This window comes from Neodiprion virginianus, chromosome 3, assembly GCF_021901495.1.
Source record: "Neodiprion virginianus isolate iyNeoVirg1 chromosome 3, iyNeoVirg1.1, whole genome shotgun sequence".
Classification (NCBI taxonomy): Eukaryota; Metazoa; Arthropoda; class Insecta; order Hymenoptera; family Diprionidae; genus Neodiprion; species Neodiprion virginianus.
In genome coordinates this window covers 1,117,050-1,130,295 of record NC_060879.1, presented here as the reverse complement: position 1 = coordinate 1,130,295, position 13,246 = coordinate 1,117,050, and the positions used below count along the sequence as shown (strand labels likewise).

General features: G+C 39.2%; 1 protein-coding gene across 2 annotated transcripts in view; it reads left to right on the top strand.

Annotated features, from left to right (window-relative positions):
- LOC124299575 (box A-binding factor-like) overlaps positions 1–11,579 on the top strand; it is a 60,344-nt gene extending 48,765 nt beyond the window's left edge. The window contains exons 6-8 of one of the 2 annotated variants that reach the window (XM_046752842.1): positions 4,840–4,925; positions 6,776–7,103; positions 7,950–11,579. In XM_046752842.1, coding sequence (XP_046608798.1) covers positions 4,840–4,925; positions 6,776–7,103; positions 7,950–8,389 — 854 coding nt within the window. In that variant the 3' untranslated portion in view covers positions 8,390–11,579. Of the gene's footprint in view, positions 1–4,122; positions 4,299–4,839; positions 4,926–6,775; positions 7,104–7,949 lie in introns of both variants that reach the window. The other variant, XM_046752841.1, reaches the window with a different exon arrangement.
- Positions 11,580–13,246: the final 1,667 nt, after the last annotated feature.

The following is a 13,246-nucleotide window of genomic DNA, read 5'->3' as shown; positions in this document are numbered from 1 at the left end:
TTGGACGATGAGAGATCATTAAACGGTCACGTGTAACGGCTCGCCAGCAGCGGCATCGAAGCCCCGATGGACCGTATTTTACGGTCCAATGCGCCAACGATGCGCTTGTGCAACTCCTACGTTCGCCGCATGTAACACGTGAAACGCAAAAGCAAACGCATATGTATGTATGCATACATGTGTATATTCATACTTATGCATACAGCCTGGTATACGAATACGCGGAGCGGAGGAGAAGGAGTGAAAAATTGTATCGACTTCGGGCGCACCATCGCCATGGGAAATTCTTATCTCTACTTTGTACGATAATGATCGTGTAACGAGTCGACGACGATTCTACGACGATACCGTGTCATGTGCGATTGGTATCGAACGATGGAAGTTGACGAGTTTGATGAACAAGCGAATTACGTAGGGAGGGCTGCGTCGCGATAAAAAACGATGGTTGTGGAAATTCATTTTTATATATTTTCAAATCATAAAAAAAAAAAAAAAAAATGTCGAGTCCTCGCTTTTACGGGGACTCGAGCGCAAGCTTTATGTACGTATAATACTTGATACTTCGCGCACATCGAACACCTACGTGTGTATTTTCCGAGAGGGTAATGTAACAAAACAGACCTGCGCCAGAGTTTTCCCATGAGGGCGAAGCACCGGTGCTTTATGTATATATATACGTATGCTCGAGTGGATTTTTTAAGCATACTCGTTCTTTTTTTTTTCGTACAACTCGCTCCTCTCTTCTTCTTCTTCTTCTTCTTAATTTTAATTGACTCGAAACACAAGTGCTGCTATGAATAAAGTCGAGACTTTGCCGGGCCTTTTTGAGAAGCAGCAGCAACATCGCACAATGAGCTGCGAGTCTCGATTAACCCTTTTAAGCCACAGAAGCCACTGTAGTGGATCCCTTCTTCTTTTTTTTTTTTTGCATTTTCGGGGGAAAAAATACTTTGAAACTTTGGAATGATTAGGATTTCTTGTCAGTCGAGAATTGTTTATCATTGGTATAAATAGGTATACGCAAAACAATACATTATTCTCGTGAATGTAATTAGCTAGCGGAGAAACTTGATAATAAACGTATAATAAAAAGGCTTGGAAATTGAATTGAATCGCGTGACCGAAAGGGTTAAATCCCGCTTTTAAAATCCCATGGAAACATTAAACTTCCACGAGGAAAGTGCGAACGAAGATCAGGCTCCTCGTCCTCAAACCGATCATCTTCGCACTCTCATGCGATGATGGGAAGACGACGAGGAGTGTTCCAGTGTCTCGCTGCTACCGTGCCACCAAGCGAATTCCTCAACCAAGACCGCGGTCTAATTGCGCGGTGAAATTCACGTGGCGGTTGACGCAAGGAGAAGACGGTAGCTCGTCGAGGAGCCGCGATCGGCGTCCCACGATGGAGTCGAGCTCCGGAAACCTGAGGCGAACTGCCCGACGACCCGGTGGAGGGTCGAGGTCCTCATCCTCCTCATCCTCCTCATCCTCCCCCTCCTCGTCTTCTTCTTCTTCTTCTTCTTCTTGAGTATCAGCATCGTTTAGAGTGCAAATATACCCGGATCCGATTCCAAACTCCCTTCACCCTCCTGCGACATCCACCAGAGCATCTCGCTTGTCACTGGCGCTCGCTAATGTCGTCTTAGATAGTCTGTGAACTCCTCTACTCATCCTTGTCCCAGCCGCCAATATCGGCTTACATTTAACGAACTTGAGACAAACTCGAAGAAGGTTTAAAGCGGGTTTTGATTCGACCGTTCAAGAGCTTTATTTCTACCTTCTTACGGCTTGTTCCGCGATATTCGGACCGGCGGGAACCTGGCCTGAAATACATGAATAGGAAATGTTCCATCTCATTCGCTGGAATATTCCTTGCGAAAGTTAAAAAAACCGAGGATGATCAACGTCTCGGCAATTCGGAAATTAAAAGTCAACTCAAAATTCTCATCACGGATCAACGGCTCTTTAAATTGGTTAACGATATCCTTTTACTATAGGGATCGAAATTCGTCGTTATCTTGAACCAACGTTGACGAGTCGTCCGGTTCCGAAGAAACAAACATTTGTAGCAAATAAATGCCTCCTCCTGGTTTAAGAAAAGTTCAAGTTAATTGTTGCGCCATTAGTTGTTATAATCGTTTCACAAATACCGAGTAAACAGTTATTTACTGTCCCTATGCGTACAGTGTTGTTTTTTCCATAAAAATCACAAACAAGCGATGAAACGCTTATAACAATATTTAGTAAAAATTCTCTGATTCATTTCCAAAATCGTCGATCCTACCAAAACGCGAGTAACTTTTTTTGACAGCTGACAACAGACTGAATATCCAACGTTACTAACGCGATACAAATACTTTTCAGACAAGCTTACCAACGCAAGACCAACGCAATACGCGATATTGCAAAATTAAAATTTTTTCAACACACCTCCTAAGCCGGTAAAGTGGAAAAGCGTCTCTTGACGCTGAACGTCGAGCCCCCATGACCGCCATGTCGTTCGAACGAATTTGTATGTGAAGCGCAGACCGCGTGCATAAGATATTTATAATCACAGGCGCTATCGCCGCAGCTCCGGAAGTTCCGATAAGAGGCCCGCGTTGCGTTGGCCGCCATCCTTTCCTGCATTTCCTGCGGCTCTTCTCCCCCGTAGTTCTTCGAGCGTATTATTCACCCCACGTACGAACGCGCATTTAAACCGGTTTGTCAAATATATTTTCACGGCGCCCTCATGCATCGTTCTTGTGGTACACCTGCGCCATGAATCGACGCCGAGCCGATGATTTGCATTTTTTAATATTTTTGATTTTCTTAATTTTCTAAAACGTCATTCGCGACGGTTCGGTAATCCAAAGATCGAAAGATCAGTTGCGTAAATCGTCATACGGACTTTTGGCGAATTGCAAAATTAGCAGCCAAACCTTTCGAACCTTTTGGAATTAGAAAAATGCAGTTGACGTTTATCCTCGTAATTCTATAAAAGTATCGGGACCTCAAGTTCCTTTACAAAATCCGAGCGAGAATTAGAACTTTTGGCTGCTAGCTTCAGCCTCGTGTGAATCGGTACTGCGGTGCAACAAGATTAGAAACGAGGTGTTCGATTTTGGGGTTTTTCAAATGCTAGTCGTGGGTAAGTAACCCGGTTAGGTTCGACCGCGACATCAATAATTCAATTCCCGGACTGCAGTCGTTACCATGATACGTTATTAGAGAGGCCACGATCTGAATTCGGAAAACTTGATTGAGGATTTTAATACCGCGCCCCGAGGCCACGCGGTTAAATTGCCTGTATCGAATGATCATTAGGTAGGTGAATATTTCGACATTTCGAGTTCTGGGTCACAGCGGGACGAACGTGTGTGAAATTCGTTTGTGAACCAAGTGAATATACCACTGATTACGATACCCGAAGCGAAGAGACGACGTGAAACGGAGGGGAAAAATTAACAAAACGAAACAGGTCAGTCCAGATAATCGGCTTTACCCGCTCTGCCTTGTGTCGTACTGTACAATACGATACAAGATCCTCGATAACGTCTTGCTTCGAGCTTTGAATTCCCAATTTTTCTCCCGCTGTGACGAGAACTCCGTTCAAATACTCGCTGCAAAGTATCGACTCGATATTAATTTAACCTTTCATTAAAGGAGGGGGGGTACAGCTTGGACGATCCAAAATCATAACTATTTTTAGGATTTATTTTTTTTTTAAGTAAATGAAAATGCTTGGAGCAATTTGTGTTTGAGGACTTTATTGTTTATAGTTTCAAGAACATTTTCGAGTTTTTTTTCTCATTGAAATTAATGACAGAATGGCGGTATGGCGCGTACGAGTATCCTCCCCCCACCCTTCAGCGACGCGTGAATTTTGAATTTTGAACAGACATTATCGATAAGTCAAAAACTGCGCACAGTTGTCAGATTTGGTAGATGCGTGATTGATTGATTGCCTGTTTGCGGGATTGTATACCTCATCTGAAGTGACTCACTTAATGATTAGTTGTGAGTCGAAATGTGCCGTCAAACAAACAAACCAGAAAAGAAAAAAAATAAATAAATAAGTAAAAAAAAAAAAGAAAAAAAAAAAGAAAGCATTTGGCCAACACCCTAAACGGAAAACTTCAGTGCGCAACATCGACGCTGAGTACTTCTCGGAGGGTAGAGAATGCGTCAACTGCGGTGCAATATCGACACCGCTTTGGCGGAGAGACGGGACCGGACATTACCTCTGCAACGCTTGCGGCCTTTACCACAAGATGAACGGGATGAATCGTCCCCTGGTGAAGCAGCCACGCCGCCTGGTAAGACTGCGGGACTAGAAAAAACAAAAACACACGTCGAAAAAAGATCCCCCGCGACGTAAAGATAAAAAAAATAAATAATTAGTACGTCATTATTTTTATTTTGTTTTATTTTGTTTTATTTATTTTTTTTATTTTTTTTTTGCTTTCACCTCCAACGAGGAAGGAAAATCAAGTTCCTTGTGGAAATCTGCCCGTGGTGTTGCTTCCATTTGTAAACATCCCGTGATCGGTCTTCTTCATCTTCTTCTTCTTCTTCTTTTGCCTTCCCCACCACCGCCACCACCACCCCCCTCTCCTTCCCAACCCCCTTGTACTGTTGTTGTTGTTGTTATTATTATAACCTGCAGCCCGACCGACGCGATGCGAGCGGGGACATTGTCGACGGTAATTGTTGTTTGGTAGGTAAAAAGCGAAAGGGAGTAATCGGTGGCGCAGGGTGTTGTTGCGATAGTAGCCGATTGTTAAAACTGACGAATTTCCGAAACCACGAGACGAGCCCCACAGACAACCCTAACATCTCGACTCCTGTCTGTTTCAGTGGCGGACCAGGGCGTTTTCTACAAAAACTTCTGTGGGTATAGTAGCACCCCTCGCATCCACGAGGAGAAATCAAGCCGTCGTTTGGTAGGTGTCACTCCCCCAATCAACGTTCTCTCGCACTCTTCTCACTCGCTCTCACTCTCTACCTCTCTATATACCTCCATCTCCATCTCCATCTCCATCTCCCCGTCCTTCATCTTCCACTTCCTCTTTCTCTCATTAATGCATAGAAAAGACATACAGATCGTTTTCATCCTCCCACGTTTCCATCCGTCCTCGTCATCGTCATCGGTCATCTCTTCTCGCAAACACCTGTCCCGTTCTCATTCGGTCCAAAGATGAAAATCGAGTGCCGGAAAAAACTTGCCGGTGAACGGGAAAATTTCTTATCCACGTTTTACGGTCCCAAACCTAGGCTGCGTTCACACTTCGTGTAAATGGAAACAAGAGAGAGAAATATCAAAACGAAAATACAAAAAAAAAAAAATTCCGTTCAATTATTTCTCACCATTGTAATGCTATATTAAATATTATATATTACGCGAACGTGTGAACGAAACCGATTTCTCTGTGTGAAGAAATTACCTTTTTCTTAAATTAGTCCGATTACCTGTACATTCTTCTTTCTTCTCTTTCCTTCTTATTTTTTTTTTTTGTTCGAAAAGAAGAAAACAAAAACATTATACATGTTAAATATCGCAAGTAGTATTTTTTCGCTGTCTGATGTTATGTTTTCTATGCATATGTATGTATGTATATGTATGTATATATATATATATATGCATATTAACGTATACGCATGTACGTAGATACGTATATGTGTGTGTATATTTAATGGTAGCTTGAGGTGCCACTATACCCATGGTAACCGCCTCACCGTCACGAAATCACTGCACCGTTGATTAATTGATTACTCGATTACTTGGTTACTCAATTATCGATCAATGCCGACATTCTTGTCCTTGTTAATTCTGTAATTGTTGTTTCTGTTGTTGTTTTTGTTGTTGTTGTTGTTGTTGTCGTCGTTGTTATTGTGGTTGTTCTTGTTGTTATTGATGTTACATTATTGTTAATGGTGTCCTACTGTTTTATGTCGTTTTAATTTATATTTCATATGAATATCTACATATCGCCGTAGATGAATAATATGTGTGTATGTGTATGTATAATATTAAATTATACATTTTACAGGCGGGCTATGTGACTTCGTGACGGATGGCAATTTTCCTCAATCAGTTTATAAACTGAATACTATATTGTTAATATTATCGTTGTTGTTGTTGTTGTTATTGTTGTTGTTATTATTATTATTATTACTATCATTATTATCATTATCACTATTATTATTATATTGTTTAATCCTCGCACCCGACAATCAAAATTTTTTTCCCTCTCTACGTTGTTTGTTCTCGTTTTGCCCCCCCCCCCCTCCCCCGCCCCTTCAATTCCGCTTTGTTTTCTTCCACAAACTTTCGGAACTTCCACAAATTTTACGTCTCTGTGTTCGTTAGAAAAAAAAAAAATAATAATCCATTCATCCAGCGAAACTTTGATACTTTCGTTTTCTGTGCATAAACCATTTTCCCCATCTGATCGCCTCTTTCACGGTGTACAATAATAATAATGATAGTATAATTGAAAAAAGCCTCGATTTTACCGAAATACCGGTGAACGCCCGTGGAACAAAAGAAGAAAGAAAAAAAAAAAAAAAAAGTAAAAACGAATCACAAGGACGGAAAATTTTTTAAAATCTATTTGAAAATGACAAAAATTGAACCGAAACAGCGCGACGTACGTGAAAGAAATTCTTTTTCGTCCGGTATTTCGGTAAGGGAAAAATCGAGGGTGAGTATAGCATGGAATATTACATTCGACGTAAGGTTGTGATTGTTTGTACAGTTTGGCTTATAAATTTTTTAAAAACACATCCGCAGCATGCCTCGAGACGCGTGGGATTGTCGTGCAGCAATTGTAGCACGAGCACAACGTCGTTGTGGCGCCGAAACGCGGTGGGCGAACCAGTTTGCAACGCGTGCGGTCTTTACTACAAGTTGCACAGCGTAAATAGACCCCAAACCATGAAGAAGGACAGTATCCAGACGCGAAAGCGAAAACCCAAGGGCGGGAACAAGCAATCCGACACCTCCTTGGTCTCCGGTACCGCCGCCGCCGCCGCCGCCGCTGCCGCCAACAATAACAACAACAACAACAACAACAACAACAACAACAACAACGAAGCTGCACGCATCAAGCTTGAACCGGGTAATTTGAATTTTTTCCAATGAATTTTACACGGTCAATTGTTTATTTGTCGATGCTTTCGAGATCGGATCTTGTAGGAAAATTTGTCACCAATTGAGTCACGCGTTATTGTGACGAGTCAACTTTTGTAACGAGATGGCATTTCGTGGTTTTTGACTCGTTGATCGCGAATCCGGAATCAGATTTTGAGAATTCAAGATTGTCCCAGCATCTCAGGTTTTTTTTTCAACTCGCGTTTACAGTTTCATTCGGAGCGAAACTCCCGTTTAACTGAAAATCTGGTATCTTATTCTTGATTATTAAAGTTTTATGAAAAGTGATTTTTGGCTTCCATTTGATATGCGAGTGAGTGAGACTCGAGAATAAATACAAACAGGAAAGTAGAAAATGGAAAGCCGGAAGCGTGTTTGGAGGTGTATCAAAGAGAAAAAGAAAAGCTCTCACAGGCAAAAGGAATGAACCCTGAATGTTAAGTACATTTCGTAAAGAAATTGTTTGTTAATTTTGTGAGAAATATTGTCAAATTCATTGCGATAAAATGGTAGTGTTTTTCGTTATTGTTGAGCCTTTTTTTTATCCAAACATCGTGGATATTGCAACAACATACCGTACGCGATGGAGGAAAATGAAAGTAACTTTCGGATTCGGCACACTCGAAAACATAATATTCACAAAAACATCCCACGCAGCTAAAAAAAAAAAACTGTTTAACGCGTGACTCGAAGGTTCGATATAACGTCAACCGTCTAATAATCGCAAGCCACCCGACTGTGGTCGTTTTCCTATACAGATTTTGCATCGTTCCTCGACAAATTGTTGGTCATAAGAAATTTCTTCAAATTTCAGACGGCTCGTACGGTGACTTAAGAATGGCGCATTCCGGGGTAGCTCAGCTGCCTTACACGGCCACCTTGTACGGGGGTTCCCAATCATCGGGTAGAATAACCTCCTACCACCCTGGCAACGTCACGAACAACCTCTACTACGACATGATCGCCTCCCAGCACCAGCACCAGGAACAGCAGCAACAGCAACAGCAACAGCAGCAGCAGCAGCAGCAAATGATGGAGACGCACTCCCCGAAGGTCGAGTGTCCTTCGTCTCCTTGCGCGACGCGTTCCCCGGTCCTCGTTTCGGCCGGGCATTCGCCGGACCACCACCAGCTATCCTCGCCCCACATCGTGACCGTGGGGGGTGGCAGCGTGTCCCCCGGATCCGGAAATCCCAAGATAATCATCGACAACGGTCATCTCGATCGACCGACCGTCGTGTCAATATCGTCATAATCCAGCCGACGGTCGAGAGGTGATTCGTAACTCGGATTATTGGAAACTTGGTTCACGACGTGCCCGACGTATCCGATCATCCTGCGTCGTCTGTCTGTAAAATTATCTTTTTTTAAGGAAATTGACGAAGGGTGAACGGACAATGAGAGGCTAAAGAAAGAAAAAAACACGGCAAGGATCGAAGGAAAATGATTTACGATACATCGACGAGGCGAGGATTGACTGCGATGGGACACGCTACGCGACGCCCAAGCTGAAATACGTTGTACAAAGGATGTGGGAAATTATCAAAGGACACTAAAATTTGTGTTTTTTGTTCTTTTTTTTTTTTTGATTTTATTCCTTTCTTCATTTCTCGTCTTTTGACAAAATTCTCCACACAGCATCTATCTTCCCATCAATTTTTTTTTTCTTCTCATTTTCACCGAGTTTCACAGATGTACAAATGTACCGTATATTTCCCTCTCGATATTCTTTATCTTGCATAAATATATGTCTATGTACGTATCACATTCGCTGAACGAGACGAGAAGAAAGAGAAAAGAAAAAGCCCCGAAATCGAAGATGAGATTCAACGAAATGCGAATTGGACAGCTCCAGGTGATGAGAGATAAATTCGACTTTACCGGGGATTTAAATTCTTCTACCAGATGCTGTGTTAAGCAGACTTGGATGGATCTCAGACGTGATTGTCAGCAGGTGCTATCTACCAGCGATTGTTGGGACTACGATATTCCACGACGATACGGTAACAACAACAACAATCGTGATACGATAATGATAATAATGATAATAATGATGATGACGATGATAATTTCAATAACGGGATATTTAAACTCGATGAAAATTATTATCTGAAACAAAGTAATGAGGGTGGAAAAATTTTCGGCTCTTTTTTCCTCTAAATCTTACATCGCGTTGTATATTTTTGCCTGTTTGCTGTGTTACTATTATTATTGTTATTGTCGTTATTACCGTAAATGGCTGTATAACGTTATCGATAATTTTTAATATCCATTTTACGATGATCGTCGCGATCAAATATGTACGTTTGTGTACGTATATATATATATATGTATGTGGATATAAATATGATATAAGTAGGTAGAATAATATAACGAACACACTCTCGCGCGTGTGAAATACGACGCATCGATCGGACCGGATGTTTGGTCGTCGCTGAAAGCTTGAAGTAATATGTACTAGTTTCGTGCGGTACGATGTGTATGTGCTCGAATCATAATTGTAAGTCTGAGTTTTTGCGTTCGTGTTGACTTGATTGTTAGAATCGCCAAAGGATATTATATTGACGAGCCAGTGACGGTTTTGAGAAGTTTGGGTGTAACTGCGATATTCATAAACGAGGAGAGGAAAAAGTTTGTCGGATATTCGTAATTTCGTGTAAAATTTATTATCTACCTTGCGGTTTTATTTTATTTTATTTTTTTTAATTTTTTCCCAACGATAATCGCGTCTGTCGGACCTTAATGGCGAAAAGAAAGTAAAAGAAAAGTAAATAAAAATAATATCAGGTGAGGGAAAAATTTTGAAAGTTTTGATATTTTGAAGAATACGAAGAGACAAGGTTAATAAACGGAAGGAGGGTAAACATTCCGAGATGGAAATTGAATCCGCGCAACGTGCAGCGCAACATAACGTTTCAATGACAATGTCGTGACAATGAACTACGCGGGCTGCAATGGACAGTGATAATTTGTTACAAATTACGTTATTTAATATGTAGATAGATAGATAGATAGATAGATAAGTATAAATTTGTTTTCAACTATACATATACCACACAATATAAAATTAGTGACGGTAACAACGGTGACAATATTGAGGAGTGAGAAAAGAAAGGGTGGCAATTGAAGAAATATTCATTGACTTAAACGAATCAATTAGTCATCGGAATTCTACGTGTTAATCAAATTGTTTTATTTTCTTTTTATACGTTGAAAATTTGTATAATATTCTCGTCACGCAGCAGCGCGAGATCTAAGCTTTTTAGTTTTTTACTCTTCGCGGCAGCACGAAGACAGGTTTCAAATTCTTTTTCGAAAACGCCTTGCGATTTCTTATCAACTCTATTTCATTATTTGTAATTGTTATCACCGTTATTACGCTGAAAACAGGGCTATTCGCGAAATTGTGGTAATTTCATCCTTTATCATAAGTCAATAAAAAAATAATACTGATTATTATCGTTAGGTAAATTCGGATGCACATATTGCTATTATGTAGGTATAATTTATACTTACACAATTATAAATACCTATTACCTTATATCGCAATTAAGTATCCTCCGCTGATGAACTTGCCACAATAAATAATTTAATTTTAGAATCAATAATGTTATCGACAACGACAATCCAATCACGATAGTAAAAATCATGATAATATCAATAGTAATACTGGTTATATAATGCGAAATTTGCTGTTCCACAATTTTTACCAAAGACAATTTTTATTGCCAATAATGATAATAATGATAATGATAATAATAATAATAATATCAACAACAACAATAATAATAATATTAATAATAACAACGAATAAACAAATAAACAAATAAATCGCTGTCGTATAATAATAATGTTCTTGTTGAAGTGAAAAAGTTGAATAAAATTGAAATTGAAAAGGATCATCTACATGATAATAACGATAATAATCAAAATAAAAAAATAAAAAAAATTAAAAAATAACGGCGCGAGTGTAAAATCAAAGGTGAAATGACGATGGCGATAAAAAATGAAAGGATTTGAAGATAGTAAATAAATAGCTAAGCGAATATCATAAGTATATATACCAAATTTAAGACGCTATTCCAAACAAATTATCATGCATGTGTATGTGTGTGTTTAGGTGTATGTACGTACGATGCTGTAGATAACTTGACAATAGACTATAATTGTTACAGGAAAATACATACACAGATGCATGCGTACACACACGTATATACGTATATACGCGTGTCTTTACTATATTTGCTATTATCGTACGTTAGTTTATACTGTGAGAATATATTATACATAATGTGTACAATTATGCAGAAGTACATGTGGAATATATAATTTTTAATCTATATTAATAACAACAACCGGCGATCATAATATGTAGATAATAATTAATGATAATTAATACGCGAGCTTGATTGAGAGTAATAATCAAAACAAGTCTATGCATAGAAGTTTATTTCATAATAATTTTAGCGCGAAAAATCTGCTCATCGATTAATCAACAACAACGATAATAAGTACTAAGATTAATAATTATAACGATAATAATAAAGGGATATATTTAAATCAGGACTCCGATCGACTCACTCATTAAACGTATATCGAAAGATCCGATTTGTGTCGTTGAAAAAAATTAGATTACTTTTGCATCGGTGTGAAATGAAAAGGGAAAGCGATACGAATCGGGCGAATCGTTGACACGTATAATCTGGGGCACAAATGTTTATCCGTCATTTTATACGTGTATTACTTGTACGCTCTTACACCAGTTAAACCAACGCTTAAAGGTGGGTATGAAGTATACAAGAATCGCGTTTTACGGTTTGGTCGATAATACTTACGTACCTCATTTTACATCAATAATTTTGTGCAAAAAGTGAAGTGACATTGTGTGAAATTCACGTTTTCCTTTAAAGTAGTGAAAAAATTTCAGCAAATGGGAAAATTTTTAATCGATGACGAATAAATTTACTCCGTATGCAATTTTGACGAAAAAAAACAAACAAGAATCGCGGCATATCGTTTGCGTGTTGTTCGAAGCCGAGGCTGAGAAGCTTCAGGCTATGAATTTGTTACAAGTGTAAGTGTAACCTGCAACGATAATACGCGACATTATCGCGGGTGTATCACAATTATAATTGAGGCAATATCTGACGATGGGTTTATCTGATAAAACCAACTCTTTTATATATACATTATTATATATATTATTATATATATATATATATATATATATATACATATATATAGAAGCTCTCTTACAATTAGCTCCTAAACACATCGAAATGCGGAATCACGAAACGTAGTTACGTATACAAGAGACACGGTATTGCTCTTTAGATCGGCGTCCGAGATTTAGGGTTTCGAAAATTTGGGGCAACGCATCGATGCGTCGCGTTATTCTTCACAAGTGCCTGCATGGCGGTGAGTCAAGTTGACTTGTTTACTTTTCTTTTTTTTTTTTTAAGGTACCACTCGAAAAATTTGTGACAAACAGTGTGAAAAAAAAAAAAAAAAAATTGTCGTAAAACCTGAAGGAGGTAGAAAAATATTTTGAGGTCGTTATCGATTAATGTAATGTTTTTTTTTTTTTTTTATCTATTTTCACGTCTACACCTTTTTTTCGTATCGTGGTCCAATTAATCGTTCACCGATCAACACCAAACTGCGCCCAACGATTTCGCAGTTGGCTGTTCTCGTCTTTTATCCGAAAGATTAATCGTCTCGGTGAAATGTGGATAACAGTTTTTGTTATCGAAAGAGGATTATCGCATCACCAAAAATGTCCCTGTATCGTTTTCAGTACTGATTCTTATGAACAACGATCAATTGGACCACGATATGAAAAAAATAAACTAATATACGTGATACAAGTCCGTAAGGTGTAGACGTAAAAATAAGTCCATAATATTACAATGATTGGTAGCGATCTCTAAATATTTCCCTACCTCGTCCGCGTTTTACGACGGTTCTTTCTTCAGTATTTGTGCAGAATTTTTTAAGTAGCACTAACACTAAGAAATGCGCGAAAGAAGGGAAAACGAAATTCGTTGCGAAAGTGAAGAGAATGGAGCAGAAATCGAAGAAATTTTAAGGAAAATCATGTCTATTTTCCAAT